This window comes from Anolis carolinensis, chromosome 4 (genome assembly GCF_035594765.1).
Source record: "Anolis carolinensis isolate JA03-04 chromosome 4, rAnoCar3.1.pri, whole genome shotgun sequence".
Taxonomy (NCBI): Eukaryota; Metazoa; Chordata; class Lepidosauria; order Squamata; family Dactyloidae; genus Anolis; species Anolis carolinensis.
Genome location: NC_085844.1, coordinates 77,804,617 through 77,832,587, shown reverse-complemented (window position 1 = coordinate 77,832,587; position 27,971 = coordinate 77,804,617). Strand labels below are relative to the sequence as shown.

The following is a 27,971-nucleotide window of genomic DNA, read 5'->3' as shown; positions in this document are numbered from 1 at the left end:
TATTGTCTTTGTTACGGGCATTGAATGTTTGCTTTTGTTTGTTGGTAACCATCCTGAATCCCCATGGGGAGATAAGGTGGGATATAAATAAATAAAGTTGTTATTATTATTTGATACACAACAAGATTAGTACTCAGCAAGCAAGATCACTATGCTGGCTGTTGTATTGGATCACACACTGGACACTTCCCAAGTGTCTAGGACTATGTGATGTATCGTCAAATAATGCATGCAGATCCGAGTAGGGTGGCCTTTTGCAGCTGATGGTAATTATGTCAGTGCCAGTTGTTTTCAAGTGCTGGCCAAGGTCTTTAGGCACTGGATCCAGTGTGCCAATCATCACTGGGACCACCTTTACTGGCTTGTGCCAGAGTCTTTGCACTTCGATCTTTAAATCCTCATATCGCATCAGCTTTTCCAGTTGCTTCTCATCGATTCTGATGTCACCTGGGATTGCAACATCGACGATCCGCACTTCATTTTTTAACATGATTGTGAGGTCAAGGGTATTGTGCTCCAAAACTTTGTCTGAATTTGAAAGTCCAAGAATAGTTTGACGTGTACATTTTCTGTAACTTTTTCAAGCTTGTGATACCACCAATTCTTTGTCACAGGCAGATGGTATTTGTGGCACCAAGTTGTTGTTGTTGTTGTTGTTGTTGTTTTTGTTGTTGTTATTATTATTCCTTTCTTCTGGATGCTTGTTTTTTATTGTGTTTTGGCAACAATTATGTGGAAGCTCTATTTCAGTCCATGTGCCCTTTGTTCTGCTCTCTCTCTTGCTTTCTCTGTGTAGGTGTGTAGCTACAGAGCACAAAGATGCGGAAAGTGGCTTCTGAGTGAAATAGAAATCATTCAGAGTTTTTTTCCTTAAACTACCAAAAAATAGGAACAAGCTCTGTCACTTATTCGTCATCCACACAACTGCCTGAAGCAAAACAAAATTAGTAAATATCTCCTCGGCACATGATTTGTGTGGTCTGCAATTTAACCATCTCAATAAGTCTATGACTTCCAAGGCTGTGTTGCACAAATATTCCAGAAAAGAATGATCCAGACTGAGAATGTCTTGCGGCTTGTAGCTAATGAAGTCTGGAAACCATACTGCCTGGAAAACTCACAACAACCCACGTTTGTGGTTGTTGTTGTTGTTGTTGCTGTTATTACTTACCTGCCTCCTATGGATCAAGGCAGGGGACAGCAACATATTAAAATGCAACATGATCCATCAGTTATAAAACACATAAACCAGTTCAAAAAGCAGTTTAAAAGAACATATAGGAGCAACACATTTAAAACAATCAGTATACAGTTTAAAATTCATAATTTAAAAATCATCTGGATAGGCCGGCTAAAGAGAGATCTTTATTGCTGTTTTAAATTCAGAAAGCATACCCAGCTGTCAAATCTTTTCTAGCAGGATGTTTCACGATCTAGTAGTAGCTGATGGTGACTATTGCCAGCCTAGTCCTGGATGACTGGAGTAAGTGCCCTTCAGAGGATCTGAGAAGCTCTTGTAGGTGACCGGGACCCAAACCATTCATGTTTTAAAGGTAATAATCAACACTTCATACTTTGCCTGGAAAATAATTCAAGCCAGTAGTGTGAGTTTAATAAAGGTGTGATATGATCACTGCTAGATATAACATTGACTGATTTGGATGCCATGTTTTGAACTCACTGAAGTTTTCAAATTTGGTGCAAAAGTAGTCCCATTGCAAAACTCCAGCCTTGAGGTGACCAATGTTTGACCTATCATGTTTAAATCCTCCAATCCTATACATACCACCTCACAAGTTAAACCTCATTGATGTCAATGGACTTCACTCTCCTAGGTAAGTTTTTACAATACTGCGGGCTATATGTTGCTATAGGCAAGTTCTATTCATAACAAGATCTAGCCTGGGAATATTACTTTGGCCAAGCCAGCTGAGGAATTCTGGGAAGGTTAGCTCCACCAAAGTAATTTTCTCTGCCCCAGGGCAAGTTTATGAATCAATCCAACTGTCTGGAGGTAGGAAGATAAGTTACTCCCTTTTGAAAGGAGTCTGTATATTTAATTGCATAGTAGATATTAATTGCTATACATAACCCATTATTTGAAATATTTGTTTAAAAGTTGGCTTGCTCAAAATTGCCCAGTTTATCTTTAGAATTTAAGATAAATACCTCTCCGAGATGTGTTCAATCCAGTACAGTTTCCATTTCTCCACCTTGGCCAGAGTTACTTGAAATAAAAGTTATGTTGTTGGTTGGATATTGGACTGTAGAGCTGAAGCAGTTGTTTCAGAATTGCCACTGGGTTTTTTTTTTCCGAAAGAGCTTCTGTATCCTTGCCACCTTAAAGTGTATTGCCACTCCAAATCCAGCAACATGAAGAAGAACCTTCAAGAAATACATACATACCACATATGAATGATTCCATGCCACAAGTGAAAACTACAATGTCATTTTGTAGTAACATATTGTCATCTCTACACAGAAGTACCACCTCATATATGGCTCTAGCCACAAAATATTGAGGTGGGATAAACAATATGGTTCCCAGATCTACAGGACCAATATCCATGGTTTCATTTATCCATGACCAACAAGAAAAAATATCTCTAGGCATCTTTTAAAATCCTCCAGTGTGGCTCTTTGCTATTCTTAGAGCAGAGCTCCTTCATTTAATTTTTTTATTGTGTCAAAAGTGACTTGAGAACATACTGGAAGTCACTTCTGGTGTGAGCAAATTGTCTGTCTACAGAGACGTTGCCCAGGAAACACCCGGATGTGTTACCATCTGGCTGGGAAGCTTCTGTCATGTCCCCGCAAGCTAGAGCTGACAGACGGGAGCTCATCCCATCTCATGGATTCAAACCACCAACCTTCAGGTCAGCAAGTCAACCTTCAGGTCAGCAGTTCAGCCAGAACAAGGGTTTAACTCATTGTGCCACTGCGGCTCCACTTCATTTCAGTAGGTTCACTATTACAGTAGAGTCTCACTTATCCAAGCTAAACGGGCCGGCAAAAGCTTGGATAAGTGAATATCTTGGATAATAAGGAGGGATTAAGGAAAAGCCTATTAAACATCAAATTAGGTTATGATTTTACAAATTTAGCACCAAAACATCATGTTTTACAACAAATTTGAAAGAAAAAGCAGTTCAATACGCAGTAATGTTATGTTGTAATTACTGTATTTACGAATTTAGCACCAAAATATCATGATAGATTGAAAACATTGACTACAAAAATGGCTTGGATTATCCAGAAGCTTGGATAAGCGAGGCTTGGATAAGTGAGACTCTACTGTATTTGCAGTTTCATGTATCCACATGAAGTCCAGGAATATATTCCCAATGGATCTAGGGACCACATTGTATTTATCTCCTAACATTGTGCTTCTTTGCTTGGTTCGAGTCAGTCAAGTCTCCCATTTCTTCTTCCTCCCTAATCTCCATTTTCCATTTTTCTGTTCCAATCCCCACAAGACTATATTCTGTGATGGCATCCTATATGAATCATTTCCGAGATGTATCTTTCATACATTTTCTTCTCACAAATTGAAAAGTGATGGCAAGCATGCAAACGACATGAAAGTGAGTGTTCCAATCTTTGCAAACATTTTCTTTGGCGATAGTCACAAGTAATGATTTTGAATATAGGCTTTGAAGACTAAATATCAAAGAAGATCTAGTTACATCTAGTAAATGATTCAGGCTAAAAAGACAACTGTCTGAAAACTCATACATATCAAAGTTACTGTCATGGCTTATAGTGTAAAGTGCACTTTTATTATTTCAGTACATTAAGACAATGAGCTGATTTTCCTACATTTGAAGCTGGGTATATCCTTTGGTGTCTGATCCGGCCAGAATGAGACGTGCTTTAGTTATACACCATTTGGATCATTGCAACATGATTTGTGTGGAGCTGCCTTTGAAACGTGTTCAGAAATATGTTCCATTATGTTTTCTTGATTTAAATTATCTGAGCAAATTTGATAATTTCACAATAATGGTCAGAAAAAAAGGCTACCGACACTGAACTACAGCACCTTCAAAATGTTGGAATTCTACACTGCCCAAGTCTGCAGTCCTCAATGAGGAACAGTTAGTTAACTTTAAAATAGGCTGAGGGAATTCCTTTCCCCCTGACTCCTGAATGTCAGTTGGAATGTATCTATTTGTTCTGTTTCTCTTTCTGCTCTCATTCTGATATAGAATGAATACTCTTCAGGTTGCATGCCTTTGTTAAAGACTTCTGTTTCTCCATCTTCAACCTCAGAACTCTCTCTACTCTATATGTAAATAGAGATGTAATGTTTGGAGGTTTTTCCTCTTGTTTTGGAAATTAGAAGTTATGGAGTTAGTGTAAAGCTTAGACCCAAATATATTGCTGTGAGTTTTCCGGGCTATATGGCAATGTTCCAGAAGCATTCTCTCCTGACGTTTCGTGTACATCTATGGCAGGCATCCTCAGAGGTTGTGAGGTCTGTTCGAAACTAGGAAAGTGGGATGGGTTTATATACCTTTAGAAAGTCCAGGTTATGAGAAAAAAATCTCTTGTGTATTTGAGGCATGTGTGAATGTTGCAATTGGCCACCTTGATGACACCTTCACCGTGTGGAGCCATGGGAAAGAAGAACTAAACAAGTTCCTGGACCACCTCAACAGCATCCACCCAAACATATAATTCACCATGGAAAAAGAAAATGAAGGAAAACTGCCATTTCTAGATGTCCTACTCATCTGCAAACTCAGTCAACAATTGGTCCATACAGTTTACAGAAAACCTACACACATGGATAGATATCCACATAAAATCTCCAACCATCGTCCAAGTAAAAAAAGAAGCACAATTAACGTACTGGCAGACTGTGCAAAAATAATCTGCAAACCCCAACTCCTCCAAGGTGAACCAAACCACCTAAACTAGGCTCTACAGACCAATGGATACTCCACCACAGACATCAAAAGAGCTGCAAGACCAATAATAAGCCTCAAAAGTAAAGACAAAGATCCACCCAGAGGAAAAGTGTTCTTGCCGTAATCAAGGGAACCACTGACCGCATAGGGAAGCTGATGAAGAAACACAACCTACAAACTCTACAGACCCACTAGGAAAACCCAACAAATGCTATGTTAAGCAAAGAACACTTCTGCAGGAGTCTATCGTATATCATGCAGCTGTGGACAAGTCTACATAGGGACCACCAAACGCAGCATTGCCCAAACACGAATCAAGGAACATGAAAGGCACTGCAGACTAACTCAATCAGAGAAGTCAGCCATAGCAGAGCACCTGATGAACCAACCTGGGCACAGCAGATTATTTGAGAACACATTAATGCTGGAACAATCCAACAACCACGTCAGACTACGTACACAGAGAAGCCACTGAAATCCACAAGCATGTGGACAATTTCAACAGAAAGGAGGAAACCATGAAAACCAACAAAATCTGGCCACCAGTAATTAAAAACTCTAAAATCAGGAAAGTAAATAAAGAACAGCTTTCAGAGAACAGGGGAATTCCAGACAAGAAACAATCGGGACCAGTTAACAACTCCCAGCAAAGGATTCCCTCAGGCAAGAAGCAGCCAGGCTTTGAATCTGCAAGGCCATTTGCATCATTAATACATGCCTCCAACAGACAAGAGTTCTTTCTCCCACCCTGGACTTTCCACAGATATATAAACCCCACTTGCCTGGTTTCCAACAGACCTCTCAACCTCTGAGGATGCCTACCATAGATGTGGATGAAATGTCAGGAGAGAATGCTTTTGGAACATGGCCATAAAGCCCAGAAAACTCACAGCAACCCAGTGATTCCGGCCATGAAAGCCTTCAACAAAACATTAGGCCCAATTCTTTCCTATCAAGAAATGTACTGTAGTTCCGATTTGTAAATAAACCTTTTGGTAACTTATAAAGATTGAACGCTGCTTCTTTGCCTGCTAAGTTCAAAAATTCTTTTGTCACCCCACAACACCTTTCCGCTTATTGTGAGCTGACTGCTCAATTAAGTATCTTGTTTGTATTTTTGGGAGAATCCCTTAACACAAAAAAGAGCTGTAGCCAACATACCAACCAGTTAAATACATCAAAGATGAGGAAGGCGTAGCCCAACAAATATTGTTCTGTTACTGTACGTGTGCATCTACACTGCTTAATGCATTGGAATCATGGGAGCTGTAGTTCTATAGCCTTCCCTACCAAAGAGTGATACTGTACTTATTCTTACATAAATAGGCACTGTATTTCAGCCTTCTGTCATGAAGGTGGTGTATGCGTGGGGTCAATTAACCCCATTCTTTTGGTACTTGAGTCCCTTGATTTTCCTTTTATGGTAAAACTGAAAAAAGATATGTAGTTTGGTCCAAAACAACAAATTTAACTAAGGTTGTATCTACACTGCATAACTATGCAGTTTGATACCGCTTTAACTACCATGGCTCAATGCTAGAGACTCCAGTATTCCTTAGAGAAGAGCTTGTAAAACTAGACCCCAGTAGATTTCACAGCATTGAGCCATGGCAGTTAAAGTGGCGTCAAACTGCATTAACTGTCCAGCGTAGACACAACCCTAGGCAGTACACTATCACTGGATGCAACCCTCTGCTGGTTGCGCGTGCGCAGTGGCTGCCCCTAAAAGAGCCTGTTGGGATTCGGCGCGTACATCCGAAGCAATGACGTTGGCGCATGCGCAGTGGCTACGCCGAAGCGGAACGCCTGTGTTCCCGGAAGTAGCAACTCGTGAGGCGTGTGGGCGAGGGAGGACACTCGAGAGGAGTGTGGCAGCCATGGAACAAAGAAGGAAGAAGGGCCTTTAACCCCGGGATGCTAGGAGGCCGGATGGAAGCCGCGGTGTCGGTGGTGAGCAGGAGGACGGCGCTCTTCCCTCTCCCCGGCAGCGCCCGGCGGCGCGGCGTCACGCTTTGCCCCGTCACGCGCCGTTGCCTAGGAGACGGGAAGCACGCTGGCTCCCTCGCGCCGCTGGGAGCCCATGGCGCGAGCGCAGCCGTGGCGCGCGGCCCTTTCCCGGGAGCCGGGAGTGCGCGTGCGCCGGTGTCGCGCTTCTTCAGTCGGGCCGTCGAAGGGCGAGGTGAGGCCCACCGAAAAGAGCGACGCGCTGGATGGGCGTCTGTGCTGTAGAATGAATGCAGTTTAACGCCACTTTAACTGTCTCGGTGCCTGGAGTTCCTGGAGTTGTAGTTTAGTGAGGCACCAGCACTTTTTGGACAGGGCGGTCCATGTAAAACTGTGTCTCCCAGGATTCCACACCATTGAGCTTTAGCAGTCACAGTGGTATCAAATTGCATGAAGCCCACAAGGAATCGTAGTTGCCAAGTTTAAACCAAACAGATTTCCGTGGGTTGCTGCTGTGAGTTTTCCGGACTGTATGGCCATGTTACAGAAGCATTCTCTCCTGACGTTTCACCCACAACTGTGGCAGCCATCTTCAGAAGTTGTGAGGTCTGTTGGAAACTAGTCAAGTGGGGTTTATATATCTGTGGAAAGTCCTATCTGATTGAAGCAGGTGTGAATGTTGCAATTGATCACCTTGATTATCTTTGAAAAGCCTTCCAGCTTCAAAGCCTGGCTGCTTCCTACCTGGGGAATCATTTGTTGGGAGATGTTAGCTGGCCCTGATTGTTAATTGTATAGAATTCCCCAGTTTTCAGAGTGTTCTTTATTTACTACCCTGATTTTAAAGGTTTTTAAATACTGGTAGCCAGATTTTGTTCATGTTCATACGTAGTTTCCTCCTTTTTGGTGAAATTGTCCACATGCTTGTGGATTTCAATGGCTTCTCTGTGTAGACTGACATAGTGGTTGTTAGAGTGGTCCAGCATTTCTGTGTTCTCAGATAATATGCTGTGTCCAGGTTGGTTCATCAAGTGCTCTGCTATGGCTGACTTCTCTGATTGAGTACTAGTCTGCAGTGCCTTTCACGTTCTTTGATCGTGTTTGGGCAATGCTGCATTTGGTGGTCCCTATATAGACATGAAGCACTGAGCTGCTGAACTTGCGGACCAAAAGGTCCCAGGTTCAAATCCCGGGAGCGGAATGAGCGCCCGCTGTTAGCCCCAGCTTCTGCCAACCTAGCAGTTCGAAAACATGCAAATGTGAGTAGATCAATAGGTACTGCTCTGCCAGCAAGGTAACGGCACTCCATGCAGTCATGCCGGCCACATGACCTTGGAGGTGTCTACGGACAACGCCAGCTCTTCGGCTTAGAAATGGAGATGAGCACCAACCCCCAGAGTCAGACATGACTGGACTTAACATCAGGGGAAACCTTTACCTTTTTTATGTAGACTTGTCCAGAACTGCATGTTATATAGTAGACTCCCACAGAAGTGAGAGGATTCCTCTTGTCCTTTGCTGAATGTAGCATTTATTGGATTTTCTTGGTAGGCCTGTAGATAGTTTGTAGGTCGTGTTTCTTCATCAGCTTCCTTACGCCATCAGTGGTTCCATTGATGTATGGTAAGAACATTTTTCCTCTGGGTGGATCATTGTCTTTCCTCTTGTGGCTTGTTCATGGTCTTGCAGCTCTTCATGGCTGTAGTGGATTATCCATTGGCCTATAGAGCCCAGTTTAGGTGGTTCAATTCACTTTGGAGGAGGTTGAGTTCGCACATTCTTTTAATGTGTGTCTTAGGGCCCTTCCACACAGCCTATATCTCAGAATATCAAGGCAAGAAAATCCCACAATATCTACTTTGTACTGGGTTATCTGAGTCCACACTGCCATATATTTCAAGATCAAAAGACAACCTGGCAAAATGGTACTACCTAAAAGAATCCTCCAAAACGGACAACTCCATATCTGCATGCTTGTCTGCAATATCCTGCCTCATGTATAGAGGAAGAGTTGTTTGAGGCTGCAGATAATGCAGTCACTGTTGCCCCTTTTTATTAGTTTTATACTAATTTATGCAATGCTTTTGATACAAAATAAATAAATCTGTGTTAGAAACAGTTTTACGTTCTTATATATTGTATTTTAATAATGTGTTTCTTAATCTAATGTCTGTGGGTTATGATCTGTGTTTGAAATGATTCTATGTGCTTGTTTATTATATTGCAACCCTCCCAGACTTTTAGGGAGAGGCAGATAAGATGTAATAATATATAATAATTATCATTTCCCACCTGCCTTACCCCAAGGCTCAAGGTGTGTTACAATGTTGTTATTTTATTATTATTTCTTGCCTGTCCTCCCCCCAAGATTAAAGGAGGATTTTATTATTATTATTATTATTATTGACAGAACGACGTTGTATGATACAGCAAACAAGATAGATATGCTGGACTTCGTATCACAAAATCACAAGTCGAACACTTCCCAAGTGTTTAGGACTGTGTGCGGTATTTTCGGATGATGCGTGCAGATCCCAGTAGGGTGGCCTTTTGCAGTTGGCAGATTGTAATTTTGTCCATGTCTATTATTTCCAAATGCTAGCTGAGATCTTTTGGGACAGAACCCAATTATTATTATTGTTGTTGTTATTATTTACATTATGCCTTATTATTGTAATCCTATTCTTTTTGCTGGGAAATTCCATATTAAAAGTACTCCAATGGGGATAAACTTATTACCTTTCCCAATAAAAGCTGGGACTTGTCAAAAAGGGAAATAATGTCACTGCATAATATTTATACAGTGATCCAAGGCTGTAATGCAGTAAGGGCTATTGTGTATTGTCAATATCTTGTTTCTATATGTTGACACTTCTTTCTTATTTAGATGTAAACATTTCTGCATCACCTACACAGTCCGAAAGCACCAAAGGTAGTTTTCCTCTGTCTGGAAGCAGAAAGCTTTATTTTGACACTCATGCCCTCGTGCGCCTCCTGGAAGCAAATGGTAATTTGATTTTATTTATTGAGATATATATATTCTTTATTTATTGTACGCTGCCTCGAGTCCTTTTAGAGAGGGGGTGGGATATACATAAAGTACTATTCTGTAAGTAGTTAGGGTTTACGTTTGCCTCTGTGTGTGTTCTTTCGTACATGCAGTGAGAATTACCGGTATATGAGTAGACTTTTAGTGTTTTAGTGTTACCTCAGTGCTTGAGTTGCTGCCATGGGAAAGATTAAGCTTATCTCCTGTATATGTTAATATATAAAGGATTGCCCATTGCCTTTGTTTCTTGAATATTATATGTCTCTGGGATTTTGTTTGTTTATGCTGTATGTAAATTACACATAATTAATATTTATGAAATAACAATGTTCTGTGTTGTAGGATTCACTACACAGCAGTCTGAAGTCATTGTTTCAGCTTTAATGAACATTATGAAGAGCAACATGGATGTGGTATACAAAGACATGCTCACAAAAATACAACAGGTTAACTATATTAAATATATCTTATGAGATAGATATATCCTATTTACTTGAATGTAATGCTCACCTTTATTGGCTAAATTATTCGCCAAAATTAGAGTGCATATTAGATTTACATAATACGGTTATCTTAGTGCTGAGTCAAAGCAAAAGGTGAAGTTGTACCTAAAGCTCCTATTTGACAGATATCACCTCTAATTTAATGGCCACTGCTCAATGTAATGCAATCCTAGGATTTGTAGTTTGGTGAGGCATCAGCATTCTTTGGCAGAGATCTTGTAAAACTACAGCTCCAATAACCCCATAGCATTGAGCCAGGACAGTTAAAGTGAATTCATTCAACAGCATAGATGCACCCCAAGGTTTTATTTTCCATTGCTGAAAGCTTTGGTGTTCCAACACTTCTGTTTTTGAAGAAGGAACTCTAAGCAGACAGCAACTGTAATGGCCAGTTACAAAGAGTGCACCTTTTGCCACTGTACATTACATTTGTCAGCAAATAATTTTTTTGGTTTCAGTGTTTTAAATATTGAAGTGTGCATTAGATTCGATGGCGCGTTAGATTCGAGTAAATATGGGCATGTATAGAATCGTTAATATTTAAATATTGTCAAATAGCTAGACTTAAAGCAGACCCATTGCCATCAGTGCATAACAGTATTCGTTCTTTGAAAAATAATTTCCTATGTGAGTTATACAGTGAGTTTAATAATAGAGAGATTATGTTTAAGATTTGTCATATTTGTCTTATTATGTCCTGATATAGGTCATACAGAGAATTATAGATATCTGCTGCTCTATATGATTATGTCCTGACCCAAACAAGAAAAGAGTGATGGGGCTCATGTTTCTGCAGATGTGATAACAGTGCCCATCACTGCCCTGTTTCATTGTCCTCTTTCCCTTTCTTCTGAACATATAGCATGGATCTCAAGGAACTGTCTGTCTTTTCATACCAGTTGTATCAGTTTTAAGCCCTCTGGAAGTTCAACTCCGGACAAAAATAATTTCATACATAACTTGAACAAGCTGCTTGAAATTTTATGTGCTGTAGTTTATTTAGTGCATGGAGGTTACTTTTAATAGAGTAGTCATCAGATGATATTTTGTGTGAGTGGATTATAGCACATGGGGCAGTGCCATAAAATCTGTTCTCTGTCTACCTAGTGGTGTCCCCATCTAGCTCGAATTATGCAGAACACGGGAATTCTAGTGGAACTTCTCTGCATAGCAATAGTACATTTTTATTAAATTAAGTTCTAGAGCTTTTTTTCAGTTATTACTAAAATACTAGTTCACAAGAGTTATTGGTATGATGAAAGCAGCAGCAGTGGTATCACTAATTTTTTTTATTTTATAGGAAATTGCTCTTCAACAGATAATGTCACGAATTGGTGTTGTGAAAAAAGATATGATTATTTTAGAGAAAAGTGAATTTTCAGCACTCCGAGCAGAAAATGAGGTAAAAGCAGCCATAAATGTGGCTGATATCCACACCACATTGGATCATTTTTTGGTCATTGTAATAACCACAAAATGTGTTATGAGTCATCCTAGTCTCGAGGTAAAGAAAACATTACAGTAATTACACTATGTAACATAATTTTTGTTCTTAGGTTATATATGTCATGTCCTAATTGGTTCTATCATAAAAACATGGGAAAACTTTGTTTTTTGTGGTTCGCACACTGAAAGGTTAAAATGGCATATTTTCATTAAAGAAAATTACAAACATACAGAATTACAAAAACAATGTTTCTGAGTATAAGAACTACTTTCAAAGTAAGTGCCATATAATTAAATAGGAAATAACACCTTCAAACCAGGAACAGCAATAGTGTTCTATAGACTATAAAGTGGCCTTTGTTTTTGTTGTATGCTAAATCTGGCATTTTAGCACAGGATTTTCTATGTCTGAAAGAGGAAACATATAAGTAAAAATAACCATAGAAAACAATATGTTGAGATAACTTTTGAATTTAACAGGGATAGTACTTACTTCTGTTCAAAACAGAAAAAGTAATTATCTTGTGAATTTACTTTGATTTTTTAGTGATATTTTGATATTCAAAAAGAATATGACACATCAATGAATTTAGTTTGTGTTCTTCAGACACAGCTAGGCCAGTCTGTTAAATATATTTCAGCTCATTTCAGAAGAAACTAAAGTACACATGGAATTTGTTTTTTCTGAAAGGAAGGCTTATTTCCCTCGCTTTACATTGCACACAACGATTACAGGCATTGCCTGTTTTTCATACTGAAAGCTATATAACTGCTTATGAGCAGTCAAGAATACTGGAAATATTTAGTCTGAAGTTCCAAAAATCTCCACTTATTTATTCCCTCAGTGGCATCAAAGTAACTTGAGTTGATTGTAGCTTAAGATGTGTACAGTGCTACTTTGTATCTATGTTATCTATCTATATGTTAATGTTAAGTCTTTTCTCTTTTTTTGCAAAGAAAACAAAACTTGAACTTCAGCAACTGAAAAAGCAAGTAATGGTAAGATACTGAATAGTACGGAATAATATCTTTCTGTTAGATTTTTACAGGGTTTTTTTTAACCTGGGACTGTAGAAGTTAAGTCGGTTGACCTATTTTAACTGCCATGGCTCAATGCTATGGAATCCTAGGAGTTGTTCTTCCATAAGGCATCAGCAGTACTTTGTTGGAATGTCCATGATTCCACACCATTGAGGCATAGTAATTAACGTGAGGTCAGACTACATTAATTCTGCGCTAATTCTACAGAATAGATGCACCCTCAGTCCCATTGGATTTGGCTGGTCTTTTGAGTAAATATAAGATTGCATTATAAGGCTGTGAGTGCTTTGAATGAGCAAACAAGTCAATAGCATTGTCACAGGTGATGGCACTTGCAATCCTGTCTGCTGATACAGCCAGGAGTGCCGTACATGCCCAACCCTAAATTAAGAGCCTTCTCCTGTGGAGCAGTCATAGAGAGAGCATTGCCCTAGTAGTATTCAACTCATGCTGAGTCAAAATGGCAATAAAATCACACATGTCCTTAAGGTGAATCTGGGAGAAACAACAATATAACTGCAGCTGGTTGCAGCAGGAGCTGCTTGGAGTGAAACGTAGATGAACTAGAGAAGGATGTATGTGGAAAAGCAGTTGTGTGACAGGCAAAATAAACTTTAGCTTTATTAGCAGCAGAGACTGCTCTAGAATCATAGAGTTGGAAGAGACCACAAGGGATCTCTTCCATCCAGTCTGACCCCCTATCATGCAGGAAAAGCACAATCAAAGCACCCCCAAAATGTTCATCTAGCCTCTATTTAAAAGCCTCCAAAGAAGGTCTTCACATTCTTAGGCAGTGAGTTCCATAGGAAGAGGGCATAAAGAATACTTACATAGTAGAAGATTGTAAGGGAGGAGACATGGTACCAAAAGAACAAAGTAGTATGTATGTGGAACTGGTAATTGGTTTGTCTTAGGGATAATCAGCCTTTTAGACACATCCATATGATAAGCTGGGTCTAAGTTCAAGACCAGAGCTCTAGAATGGTCCCATATTGTGTCCTCTTCAAGTAAGATATAACATGTTCCTTGCACCAATTGTTTTTATAGGATTAGTCAAGGGTGCTTCCATACAGTACAGATTTTGCTGTGAACAGCAGATTTGAACCACATCACAATTTTTGCTTTGGCCTTGGAGGTTTAATAGAGACAGCTTGCCTAACCCCAAATTTTGGAAGACTTATTCTCATATACTTGTGTTGTTTGCTATAAGAAGAATGTTGTAGACCCCCCCCCCCCCCCGGAAGAATAGATATATTATTTGTGACCTGTGTGGGAGAAAAAGTCTCCTAAATGGCTTTAGTTTTAGTGAGCAGTCTCTCAAGGAGAAGATATCATAGGTCATATTAGCCTGACCTGAGATGACTCCACTGAAAAGGTCTTAAAAATGCCATCTGGAATCATTAAACGATTTGAGATCAGTCTAATCTGAATCTCTCAAAGGCTGAATTTGGATCACATCAGAAAATTCTTGCATTGTGTATGCATAGTAGTCCACATTACTTCCCCAGAGCTCACATTGGATTGACTCACAGGTGAGCCCCATAATTAGGAAACAGTTTGGCTTTCTCATTTCCCCCTTGCACATTTGAAGGAAGTCATTTTGTAGACAGGTGGAGTCCATAGTCTCCAGTCTGTTTATTTGCATGGAGACTACTTTCCCAGGCTGTATCTCTGAAAACATCTGTTGGGAGCAGAAGAATACATTCAGGGGGTAATAAGTGTTCCCTGTGGGAGCTGGTTCCCTATGTACAGCCTTGAAAGTAGAGAGAAGCAGGAAAGTCTTTCCTGACTTGCCTTTTAATCCAGACTGGAAAAGTATATGGGGATTACTAAGACTGCTCTTTTCACTTTGAAGCTGGCATTGGCAAACTGCTGAAATGTCTTTTGGTGTCTGAGCTTGGCACATTTCTGTATCCTCTTTAAATTATTGATATTTTACACTGCTTTACAGACCTAGCCTGCTGTCCAAGTTATTTATGTAAAAGAGTTGTGTGTGGTTCCTTAAAATAGTTGAAAATGTATAATTTAATAAAAAGCAGAGCAGAAATTATTTAAATACCAGATTAATATGGCACCAAAATGCAGTCAAGTCACAGAACATGTGAACTCTTACCTTTAGTTATTTGTAATTTACTGGTATCAGGTGAGGGTTATGATGTTGAAATGGTGGCTTAGATACAGTTAATAGATAGTTTAGTCAGTGGAGGTTGTTCACAGTTGTAGTTGGTGGGTGTTGAGGTACTTGGAATAATGGCAACTGATTTCTATGTGGCTTTTACTTGTGCTACTTAAGCCTTTAGTGGGGGAATAGTAAGCTCCGGGAAGTCCCCAGATGCCTCCCTTTTAATTTTATTTGTGGACAAGTTTGTTTGGTTTTTGCCCCAGAATGGACCCAAAGAGTTCATAACTGCTACAAAACACTGTATTTTTTATCTCCAGTCTCTCAAATGTCCCAATGATTCCAAAACATTACAAAAAACTGTCAAAAATGAATTTGGAAGTGATCTGATATCACCACACGCCTCAAAGTTGCTTACCTGTCATCAAATTAAGAAATGCTATTGCTTTTGTTTACACTGATGTTTGAGGTCACAAAGATCCATTTACCCAACATTCAAGAGGCACTTGTTTTAGCAGAATTAGAGAAATAAGGTTTGAGGAAAATAAACAAATCAAAGAAACATTAACTACAGTGTTGCTGTGTTGGTTAAGGAATCTGGATAACAATAAATAATTTTTCTGTTTAATGTTGTACATTTTTTTGTCTAGGATGAAACATCCAAAGTTCGCACTGACAGCAAGTTAGATTTCAATCTAGAAAAAAGTAGAGTGAAAGAATTGGTATGTATGTTTTTCTTTCATATAAAAATTGTTCAAAAACACTGCCAGAGATAATTTAGTCAGAAACTCCACCACTTCTGATCTAAAGGATTGTGCAGGCAAGCTTTAGGAATAGTGTTGAATAGAGTGGCAAAATTACTAGATTTAAAATACGATTAGGAAGTAGAACGTCTGTCTCTTAGAGCACATAGATCTGGGGAAATGGTTTAGTGTCTCCACAGCTTTGCTTTCTGAATGCTTAATAACAGTGAATTTTATACTAATATTTATATATACGTTATTATACATAATAAAATTAGTGCCTTGGCAATCTAAAAAAAACCTCTGAGTTATCAAACAAAATTGAAAAGCATATTGAATGGCTTTCCAGGTTCTGTGTACATTTACCAGTATTTAGTTTTGAATCTTGATGGATGGTATTTTTGACAACTTAATTCACAGCATTGGCATGGTCATTATGTAGAACAGAGCTTTCCAAACCTTTCATGGTAGTAACACGCTTTTTAGACATGCATAATTTCACGACACAGGAATCCAGTTTTACTAGCAAACTAGAGGTTAAACCAATCCCTTATAGGAGATACAGATACATACATAAGTTGTAATACTGAAATGTGTGGTGAAACAACGTATCTCAGGAAAACTTTTTATTTATATTTGTAAAAATATATGATATACTGCTTATTTTATGTAGATTTAGAGGTTTCTCATTATGTTCACATGAGTGACCAACACACTGCAACTGATACACGTGTCCCAAAACACAGCTTGAAAAACTATGATGTAGAATAGGGGTCCACAAACCTTTTAAGCAGAAGGCCAGTTCATGATCCCTCAGATTGTTGAGGAGGGGCAGACTATAGTTTGCAAAAACTATGAATGAGTATACTGCACATACGTTATTTGTAATGTAAAAACATGAAAGAACAATACAATATTCAAAATTGAGAACAATTTTAACCAACATACACTTACCAGTATTTCAAACGGAAGTGTGGGCCTGCTTTTGGCTGATGAGATAGTCAAGTTAATTAGGATTGTTGTTGTTCATGTTGTTTCAGATTTAAAGCAACCATAAGTTTAAAGATTAGGGCGGGGAATGTGGAAATGACCTTGCAGAGCTGCATCTGACCCGTGAGTCTTAGTTTGGGGGAGCTCTAATGTAGAAGAATAAAGACTGTAGCATTTAAAGTCTGAAGCTGTTACATTGATGCTGGAGGACATTATAAATAACAAACCCATGTTACCAAAAAGTGCAGATGAATGCATTGTTTTAAATCAGAATACATTTTCCTTTAATTTTTTTCTTTTTATTTTTCAGTTTTCACATAATGAGAGAAAAGTTTTGAAAATGAGAACAGAAATAGTGGAATTGGTAAGAAATGCAAATTGAAGCATCTGTCTCCTCTGTATATATTGCACAGATTTACATATACTTCCATTCATGAAAAGAACACTTAAATATTTGTAACACTCAAATAAAATATCTTTCCCTTGTGCCAAAAATGATGTTTAGCTAGAACATGTGCATAATTTTATACTGAATTGGTATGACGTAATGGATGTGCTGTATAAATTGTATAATTTTCTGGGGTATACTTTTATGAGCTCAAGTCATGGATCATGTAAGATTATTGGAAAGTGGCTCAGAGAAACCAGCATTAAAGAGTGGTGACTGTCTTAGAATTTTTAATTTGACCATCAGAAAATCCTTTCTCTCCTTTTCACCTAATTGAGGTCTTTGAAATCAGTAAAATATGGTAATTAAATAAGTTTATATAATTCAGTTTATATAAACTCCAATTGAGACTAACAATTGGATTTAAGCCCGTGTTCTGGGGCAAGCATGAAGAAAAGCATTTGTCATTTGGCATGTTTCATGACTGTGTTATAGTCTCAATGTGTTGTTGATACCATTGACCATGGTATCATTCTTGGTTGCCTTGCTGGGATGGGACATAGGGTCGCTATTTTATACTTAAGTTCATTCCTTCCTGGAGGTGATGCTGAGAAACTCCTTGATTCTTTGGCCACTAACTAGCCTGTGAGATCCCTCAGGGCCTGGTTCTGTCCCTCATGCTATTTAACATATACATGAAACATCTGGGAGAGATGGTCCAGAGTTTTTGGGTGTGGTGCCATCTATATACAGATATTACCCAACTCTGCCACCACAAGACGAGGGAGACATTTTGATCCTAAACCAGTGCCTGTTATTAGTAATGGACTGGATAAATCAGAGGGCTCCTGGTCAGTCGAAAGCCAGGTGTTGGGAGAGGGATTCAGTGTGTGCTGGATGGGACTACAGTCCAGGTGAAGATTCAGGTCCACAGCTTAGTTATGCTCCTAGATTTAGCTTGGAAGTTTAGGTTGCAGCAGTGGCTTGGAGTGCATTTTCAGTTAAACGTTCCCTGAGATGTCAGATCTGCCTATAGTGATACATGCCTTTGAAGAGTGTGGAAATTTCATCTGGTCCAAAGAGCTGCAAACCAGATTGCTAACTGGGATTGGCTCAAGAAACATACAACTCTGTTGTTGCATTAGCTTCATTGGCTGCCAGTTCATTTTTGGGCATAATTCAAAATGCTAGCTATAAGATATAAAGCCCTTTTGACCTCAAGGGTAGGTTGTTTGAATTACTGTTTCTTCTTACAAACCAACTCATGCTTTGAGATCTAATGGGAAGTCCCTTCTCTTTGTCCCACCACCCTCATAGGTGTATCTGGTGGGAACAAGGGAGGGCCTTCTTAGTAGAAGACAGAAAAGTTTATCTTATGTAAAGTAGTTATGTAAAACGTTACCTTTCAGAGATTTGTGTCTTTTCTAATGGGAATTATTTACACAATAGTGAAACATCACTTTTCTTCTTTTAAGCATGCACAGCAAGATCGGGCTTTAACGCAGACAGACAGGAAAATAGACACCGAAGTTGCAGGTCTGAAAACAATGCTTGAATCGCACAAACTTGACAACATTAAATATTTAGCAGGTAAGTAGATCTGTCCCACTGCATGTGTCTAGTTTCCTGTCTCAGTTGTCCGCTATTATGTTATGTATTTTTACATCAAAAGTTATGCTTACTTGACGAATGGTACAAACTGTTTTGTGATAGTGTGTCCATTGATTTAGAACAAGGAAATCTCTAATTAGGCTCAACAGGATTACCATGTTTTTTCAATGCAATATCTGGCCAAGCTCTAGATATATGTGTGTGCGTGTATATATATATGCTGCTGCTCAATCGCATAGTCATTTCTGACTCTTCGTGACCTCATGGACCAGTCCATGCCAGAGCTCCCTGTCGGCAGTGGCTGCCCCCAGTTCCTTCAAGGTTAAGCCAGTCACTTCAAGGATACCATCCATCCATCTTGCCCTTGGTCGGCCTCTCTTCCTTTTTCCTTCCATTTTCCCCAGCATCATGATCTTTTCCAAGCTTTCCTGTCTTCTCATGATGTGGCCAAAATACTTCAACTTTGCCTCTAATATCCTTCCTTCCAGTGAGCAGCCAGGCAATATATATATATATATAGAGAGAGAGAGAGAGGGAGGGAGAGAGAGAGAGAGAGAGAGAGAGAGAGAGAGAGTTAAATCTTAGTAAGATGATAAAATAGGATTTTTACATATTTTACCATTATACAGTTGGTCCCCCACATTCAAAGAGGTTAAGGATGCAGGACTCCCAAGAAAGTGGGAAACCCACAGAATTAGTGGGCAGCAGTGAAGTCGGGAGGGAGAAAATCTCCCAAGGGCTTTTCAATTTTGTGAAGTGGGAAGCTCAATTGTGCCTGGTGCTCCACCCCACAGCCCGCTCCCCATAATGGAAGGCCATTGCCTGCACATTTGCACAATAGCCTCAGTTTTTGGAAGGGGAAATTTGCCCACACATTCACACAACATCTTACTGGTGGCACAATATAGCTGAGCTGGAAAAATTACTTTATTCTAACTGCAATCTCCAGAATTACTTAGTCAATATGTTCATGTTGACTGGCATTCCTAAACACAACTTTGTAAAGTTTTTACAATTTTTGAAGCTCTTATAAAGTAATTTATGGCATAGGTTTCAAGGCTACTTTTTCTTGTTTTGGCGGCCTTGATCTTTTCTTTCTCCTGAAAATCAAGATTGTTGTGTGAATCTGTAGGCAGTGGCCTTGGGCTTCAAAGCCCCTAGTTGCCAGACTCACATTCCTCAGTGCTCCTTAGTCTATCAAGATGGGAATACAGACTGAGCCAAGGTATGGAAGGGCTTAACTCAATTTGTCTCGATGGACTAAGTAACCTGAATGACGTGTTGCTCCCATTCTAGAAAGCAGGAGAGAGCACTATTGTGGGGCGATGGCACACTGACAAATAATAGAATCAGTGAACATCAAACCAGTGAATAGGGAGGGCCAATTGTATACTAGAATGTTTTCAAAAAATAGGTCATTTTGTATGATTATACACTGATGTGATATTTCCCTATGTCTATTACTGTGTTTCTTGCAATTATAAAATCATTTCAGCATCTGTAGTATTTTAACATCACTTTCTTTTCTTCTTCCCATCTCCTTTTATTTCGTGATCTGCTCATTTGAAATTGGTCTTCTGTTGTAGAAATGCAGATCATGGATTGTGCACATCCCCTTGGTTTTCATCTTGTCTAGCAATGCACAGTTGTAGAATCAGGTTGAAGTTGGAAGTATGATAAGAGGTCTGTGTTATTAGATTTGTGCTTTTAAAGGGATTACATTTTGACTCTGTGTATTTTTCCCCCCACCCTTCTTTTCTTACAGGTTCAGTATTTACATGCCTTACCGTAGCACTGGGATTTTACCGTTTATGGGTATAACAGAGGGTCTGATTTGAAGCAACCCATACTATCTTGCCTTAGGAAAAAGACACTTAGTTGAAGTAATGTAGCCTTTATTTCCAAAAATTGCTGCCTTTAATTTATTTCTTAAACTACCGAATGTAACCAATGTATGTGTCTGAAAATAAATACATTTATGAGTATGTTAATTGAAATTTGGCTTGATTCTCAGGCCACCATTTTGCACTGTTTTGTCCACCTACCTAATATATACATATTTCTGGGATAAATTAATTATGTGATTTGCCATATTGCTGAATGTGTTCCAACGCCATGATGCCAAATTAGAGTAGTAGCTACTTAATTGTTACTCTCCAAGTTCTAAGGAAAGAGCAAGCACTAAGTGAAAGGAGGGGACATCCTTAAGCATCCTCGTGTAATTAGGTTTCTTTTCAGTAGAAATTCTTATTTCCTTATGGGTTGTTAAACCTTCCTGTAAAAGCTGTCTTTGATTTTAATAGATAAATATGCTTTTATTGTGGTCTTCTTTATAAATTTTTATCCAGCTAATGTTTTATGAGCAGGGGTTATAGACAGTTCACATTGAAAAGTAATTGCTAAATGAATGGTAGACTGAAAACCATATCTTAGGTGCTACTTTGATTTTTTTTAAAGCAAGAAAGAAAGAAGTTTCAATGGGATGCATTACAGAAGGGAACTGGCATGAGTTATATGGCTGTATATTGGATGCTATTGCAGATTAAGAGCAGGGCTGGCCCCACTATAGAGGCACCTGACGCCGCCGCCTCGGGCGCAGGCCCGGGGGGGCGCCGTCAGGCTGGGCGGGAGGCGGGGCACCGCCCTGACGGTGCCCCGCCTCCCGCCCAGTGCGCCCTGGCCCGTCTGGCCTTTTCTAGCTGGCCAGACTGCAGCGGAGGTCCCTCCAGGCCGCAATCGCGGCCTGCAGGGACCTCCGCTGCAGTCTGGCCAGCTAGAAAAGGCCAGACGGGCAAGCGGGAGTAGCGCGGGAGGCGGGGCCAACTCTGGCCCCGTCCCCCGCCCAGCGTGCCCTGGCCCCGCCTCCCACGCTGCGTGGGAGGCGGGGCCAGGGCACGCTGGGCGGGGGGCCAGAGCTGGCCCCGCCTCCCATGCTACTCCCGCTCGCCCGTCTGGCCTTTTCTAGCTGGCCAGACTGCAGCGGAGGTCCCTCCAGGCCGCGATTGCGGCCTGGAGGGACCTCCGCTGCAGTCTGGCCAGCTAGAAAAGGCCAGACGGGCGAGCGGGAGTAGCGTGGGAGGCGGGGCCAACTCTGGCCCCGCCCCCCCGCCCAGCGTGTCCTGGCCCCGCCTCCCATGCTGCGTGGGAAGCGGGGCCAGGGCACGCTGGGGGGGGGGGCAACTCTGGCCCTGCCTCCCTCACTATTCGCCCTGGCCCCGCCTCCCACGCAGCATGGGAGGCGGGGCCAGGGCACGCTGGGCGGGGCCAGGGCGCGGGAGGCGGGGGCGCTTTTCAGCACCCCCGCTTCACATTCAAAAATATCTCCGGCCGGCCCTGATTAAGAGCAACACAGGTTGTAGTAAGTAGGTATCTGTATTAGCTCCCCTGCATGCTGGAGAGCTGCACTGTCCCCAAGTTCTCAGGAAGAGGCAAAAATTATCTAGGCATATCTCTGTAAGTATATAGGAGGCACCACTATACACTTAAGGCTATTTCCAGGAGCCTCTCGGCCTTTTTAGGCTTTTTCGGAAAACTGGAAGTGACTTTTGGTCACTTCAGATTGTAAACAAAAGCTTTAGGCTAAAGAAATGGGTTGAATCTGGCCCATCCTTGTTGGCCCAAGTACATAAGAGAATGACGGTGCAGGTCTCGATGGATCTGCTCAAAAGCAAATAAATAGAACTTACTGTCAGGTAAGTGGGCAAAAGACTGCAATGCATATCAATATGTTTTGTTAATGTTGGACTAGCAATAAAGTTAATGTTGGGCTAGCAATAAAGACTAAGCTCAAATGCAGCCCAGTTGTTGGAAATCTCTAAAATGTCAAATTTTAAAGATTGTATTGAAATGTTTGGAATAATTTACTGTTTATTAGTTTATAGTAACTCAAGTGTAGAGAAATATGATTGTATACATTTTCACTGGTTTACTTTAGTATACCCTTCCCACAATGAAGATTGGTTTTTCTAGTTTAACTTGGTTTGTTGCTACTATTTGCACCATTTAACATTGTGGAGCAATAAAATAAATTAATAAATTTTATTATTTTATACCTCACAACCTCTGAGGATGCCTGCCTTAGATGTGGGCGAAATGTCAGGAGAGAATACTTCTGGAACATGGCCATACTGCTCAGAAAACACACAACAACCCTGTGATTTCCGCCATAAAAGCCTTCAACAACAAATTAATAAATATTTGGAGGATTTGTTGAATAATATGGGAGATGAGCATAACAATGAAACAATGATCTTGTTTTTGTTGATGCCAATATGCTGCATAAATAACTACAGTATTTTTATAATATTATGTAACTCCAGCTCCAAACCTCTTTATATATAAGCTGCCGTATTTTAGCTGATGTGCTTGTATGTTTATAAATGTATGTATCTAATATAAATTAGCAGCAAAAATGTTTTCTGAAGAAATACAATCAAGTTGCATTGAATTATTGTCTGTTATCTGGATATAGACGTATTATCCATAAAGTGGTTTAAAAATGTATTACATTGATTTCAGTGGAATATGCTTAAGGCTCACAGAAGCTTAGGAATGCAGTTTGGCTTGCTTAGAAGCCCTGAGCTTAGGCTGTACTGCAGTCATCATTGGGCTGTCCTCCTTAGATTTGCATATGAGTAAATAAGCAAAAAGATTGGTACCATACACAAGATTAAATCCTAAATGTCCACACTATTTGGAAATGAAATGCTATTCAAAATATTTTGCTAGTAGCTGTCACTCTGAATTTAGCCACTTGACTAGGCTGGATCCAAATGTAATCATACTTACATTCCATTAATTTTAGTCCATCTCTTTTAAGTATGATTAACAGCTGGCATCCAATGTGACCTCTGAATTAAATGCTAGCTCTGCAAGCATTGCCGTAATCTCAGAAAGCCCCGGAAACCCTGCTTCCAACTTAAACTCAGTTCTCACATTACACCTTCAGGAATCCTTATTCGAAATCCAAAATATTCCAAAACTGTCCACATGAGTGGCTGAGATTGTATCATTTTTCCTCTCTGATGGTTCAGTGTTATGTGCACAAAATAATGTGATACAAAACTAGCTTCAAGTTATGTGTATAAGGTGTATATGAAACATAAGTGAATTCATGTTTGTAGACTTGGGTCCCATCTCCCAAGATATCTCATTATGTACATTCATGCAAATGCAGGTATTCTAAAACACTTCTATTCCCAAGCATTTTGGATAAGGGATACTCCACCTGTATCTGCATTGCCAGCTAGCACCCTGCAAATTTTTTTGGGTTTGTCAAAAAAGCAAATATATTAATTTTAATCTTACATTTGCATCACTATACTCACTTACCAGGCACTAAGATCAATTTATACTTACTATACTTATCTGAGAAGGGATGTGTAGATTGTATTGCAAGCAGTTCACATTCCTGACAGGGTTGAAAAAGTTAGATTTTCAGCACTGTCAAATTATAATGGAGACTCACTTTGGAAGGTGGGGAGAATGGATAGGTAGGGAAAAAGATAGCTACTCCTATTTGGGTTGACTTATGTTTATTGAAATGCTGCATGTAGTCTTTTTCCTTCTGGAAAGATCAGCTGTAACCTTAAATAAGTGTTACTGTTTTGGGCATAAGGAGTAGATTCAGGACCACATCAATGTCTTCACTGGCATTTATTTAATGAGGTCCTCAGTGTTTCCCCCCTTCTATGTCTGGCCTTCAACAGATGCCAAAGCACTGCTCTCCTCATTATGTTGTTTTCTCTTGTTCAGGCACTTAATTTATGCTGCTATTTTACATTTTAATTCTTGAACTACCTTTAATTGCAATCAAGTTTCTAGCCTCCTAGTCCTGATTTACTATTGTTTTCAATGGCAGTAAAAGGCTTTTGTGCAAAAGCCATAAGTAAAGATGTTTTGAATGATTTGAATCAATGTATTTTGGGGATTGTATATAGGCTGGTGATGCAGATTCACTTAATATCAGAATTATTTCTATGTGAAATAAATTCTTCTACTCAAAAATAAATGATTCAGGATGAAATGGTCTTCTTGTCTTATTCTTTTTTTTTTTTTTTACTTTTTTTTTTATTGAAACTTTTTTTTGTGAGTTACATTGGTGGCCCTATGGGAAGGTTGGGGAGGGGTTGTCCAAGGGAAAGATACTGAGGGGCGGGATGTGGGTTGGGGGGGAGGGGTGAGGGGATGTAATAGTTCTATAGCAAATGGTGAGGGGGGGGGAAGGAAAGGGGGTTAGGGAAGGGTAATTTCTAATGGGAGGGGGGGGAGGGAATGGATGACTTCCGATCTTCTTTCTTCCAGTTTTCTGCTTGTCCTTTAAACATAGTTGTCTTTGAGGTAATCTTCTAGGTCTGTCCAGTCCGTTTCTTTCATTTTGTTATCCATATTATTTTTAAGTAGAAAAGTTAATCTGTCCATATCACTTATCTCAATGATTTTATCTATCCACAGTTCTTTTGTAGGTGGTGTTTCTGATTTCCAATGCTTAGCTATTATAATCCTCGCCGCAGTAATGAAATAAGTGAAGAGTTTATCTTTGTTTGCATCTGAATTTTCTTTTGGATCTGAGACGCCTAATAAAAAGATTTCTGGTTTCAACTCGAATTTTGATTTTAATATTTTATTACATTCTGTTTGTACTACTTTCCAATAGCTAGTTAGCTTTTTACATTTCCACCACATATGGAAGTAGGACCCTACTTGTTCCTTACACCTCCAACAGTGGTTGTTTACATTTTTCCACATTAATCCTATTTTTTTTTGTGTCAAGTACCACCTGTGAATTACTTTTAACCAATTTTCTTTAAGTTCTATCGCATATGTGTACTTCATTTTTTTTGTCCAAATTGCTTCCCATTCTTCTAATTTTATTGGTCTGCCTATGTTTTGTGCCCATTTTATCATCGAATTAGTAATCTCCACTTCAGCCGTTGCCCATTCTAACAGTTTTTTATATATGACTGATACAATTTTGTTCTTTCTTTGGATCAGAACATCCCAAAAACTGTTTTCTGTTGTGAAGCCGTTTCGTGAGTCTATCTTGAAGGCTTCTTTAATTTGTATATATTGATACCATGAGACGTTTTTATTAATTTCTTGTATTTCAATCAAATCCTTAATTTGAGGTGATTTTTGAATTATACTCTCTTTTTTCAAAATTTCTTTATAAGTTGGCCATTCTGTCCACCCTAGAAGCCTCCTCTGATTGGCTTCTAGTGGGGATAGCCATAATGGTGTTTTTGTGTATAAGTAATTTTTATATTTTTTCCAAACTTTAATTAAAGATGACCTAATAAAATGATTACAGAAATTTTTTTCCACATTAACTTTATTGTACCATAGGTAACCATGCCAACCTCTGCGTAGATCATGGCCTTCCAATGTTAAAATTTTAACTTTTTGAAGATTTGTCCAATCTTTTATCCAATCTAAGGCGCATGCCTCGTGATACAGTCTTAGATTGAGGAGTCCTAAACCACCTTTATTTTTGGGGGTAATCATAGTACTATATTTGATCCTAGGTTTTTTGTTATTCCATATAAATCTAGTTACATCTCTTTGCCATTCTTTAAATATTTTATTATTCCTTATTATGGGTATATTTTGAAAGAGGTACAGCATCTTTGGCAAAATGGTCATCTTTATTGTTGCTACCCGTCCTAATAATGATAAATTTAAATTTTTCCATGTATCCAAATCCTTCCTTATTTCCTTCCATTTTGTAATATAGTTTAGTTCTAGTAATTGGTTATTTTTTGCCGAAATCCAGATCCCCAAATATTTTATTTTAGGGGGGGTTTCTAATCCTGATATTTCTTTTAGTTCCTCCTTACTATTCTTTGTCATGTTTTTTGTTAATATCTTTGTCTTTTTCTTATTAATTTTAAGTCCAGCTAATTTTCCAAATTCCTCAATTTTGTCCAACCATCCTTTAATATTATGTTTGGGATCGTCAATGATGCAGATTATATCATCCGCAAAGGCTCGGACCTTGAATTCTTGCCTGTCTATTTTTATTCCCTTTAAGTTTTTGTCTTGCTTCAAGTTACGAATTAACACTTCTAGCGCAAAAATGAATATCAGAGGAGAAAGGGGGCAGCCATGTCTTGTCCCTTTACTTATTGAGAAGATTCCTGTCGTTTGTCCGTTGACCCTAATTTTCGCTCTTTGCTCATTATATATTGCCTTAATACCATTTTGGAACTGCCACCCTACATCCATTTCCTGCAATAATATTTTTTTAAAATCCCAGTTTAGTTTGTCGAAAGCCTTCTCAGCATCTAATGATAGTAGTCCCAATTCTTTTTGTTGGTTTGTTTCATAGTATTCTATCGTGTCAATTATAGTTCTTACATTGTCTCTTATGCTCCGATTTGGTAAAAACCCAGTCTGTTCTTCCGATATCCAATCCTTAAGAAATTCTTTAAACCTATTTGCTAATATTTTTGTGAAGATTTTATAATCATTATTTAATAAAGAAATGGGTCTGTAATTTTGGACTTCCTCCGAATTAGCTCCTTCTTTGTAAATCATTATGATTTCTGCCTCTTTCCATGACTCTGGGATATTTCTACTAGTTAAGGCCAAATTCATTATCTTTTTCAAAAATTTTATTATGTCATTTTGTAATATTTTATAAAATCCCGCTATTAGACCATCGGGTCCAGGAGATTTATTAGCCTCTAGCTCTTTGATAGCTTTTTGGATTTCTTCTTCTGTTATCTCTTTGTTTAAATTTTGCCTTTGTTCCTCAGATATCTTTTGTAAACCTTGTTTACTAATGTATTGTACTATTTCCTCTCTTTCAATATTATCGCTTGAGTACAGTTTCTGATAAAATTTCATAAATTCGTCCCTTATTTCAACATCTCTTACTGCACTTTCTCCATTTGTTCTGATTTTAGTGATATGTTGACTTTGTTTTTTTTTTCTTATTTGTCTCGCTAACCACCTGCCTGGTTTGTTTGCATTTTCAAAAAAATTTTGTTTTGCCCATTTCATTTGCTTGGCTATCTTCTCCAGCTCCCATGAATTTTTCTTTTTATTTAATAATTCCAAACTCCTTCTCGCTTTTTGATTTTTTGGATTTGCTTTTAAGTCTTTTTCTTTCAGTTCAATTTCTTTTTTAATATTATTTAGCTCTATATTTCTTCTCTTATTTTTTATCGCCGCTTGCTGGATAAAAAAGCCTCTAGCTACCGCCTTAAATGCATCCCAAATTA

At 39.1% G+C, this 27,971-nt stretch overlaps 1 protein-coding gene and 1 long non-coding RNA gene across 2 annotated transcripts; one reads left to right on the top strand and one right to left on the bottom strand.

The window, feature by feature from the left end:
* Positions 1 to 127: 127 nt before the first annotated feature.
* Positions 128 to 6,785, bottom strand: LOC134298973 (uncharacterized). The gene is made up of 3 exons (XR_010006117.1): positions 6,667 to 6,785; positions 2,170 to 2,385; positions 128 to 1,579 (listed from the first exon to the last, which is right to left on the bottom strand). It is a non-coding gene; the product is annotated as an uncharacterized LOC134298973 (long non-coding RNA).
* Positions 6,786 to 6,827: 42 nt separating this feature from the next.
* On the top strand, positions 6,828 to 21,207 carry mcur1 (mitochondrial calcium uniporter regulator 1). The gene is made up of 9 exons (XM_003219788.4): positions 6,828 to 7,092; positions 9,745 to 9,864; positions 10,249 to 10,352; positions 11,710 to 11,811; positions 12,813 to 12,854; positions 15,666 to 15,737; positions 17,059 to 17,112; positions 18,612 to 18,726; positions 20,513 to 21,207. Exons 1-9 carry the CDS (start codon positions 6,828 to 6,830, stop codon positions 20,566 to 20,568), a joined length of 930 nt encoding a protein of 309 aa, XP_003219836.2. The 3' UTR covers positions 20,569 to 21,207.
* The last annotated feature ends 6,764 nt before the right edge of the window (positions 21,208 to 27,971 follow it).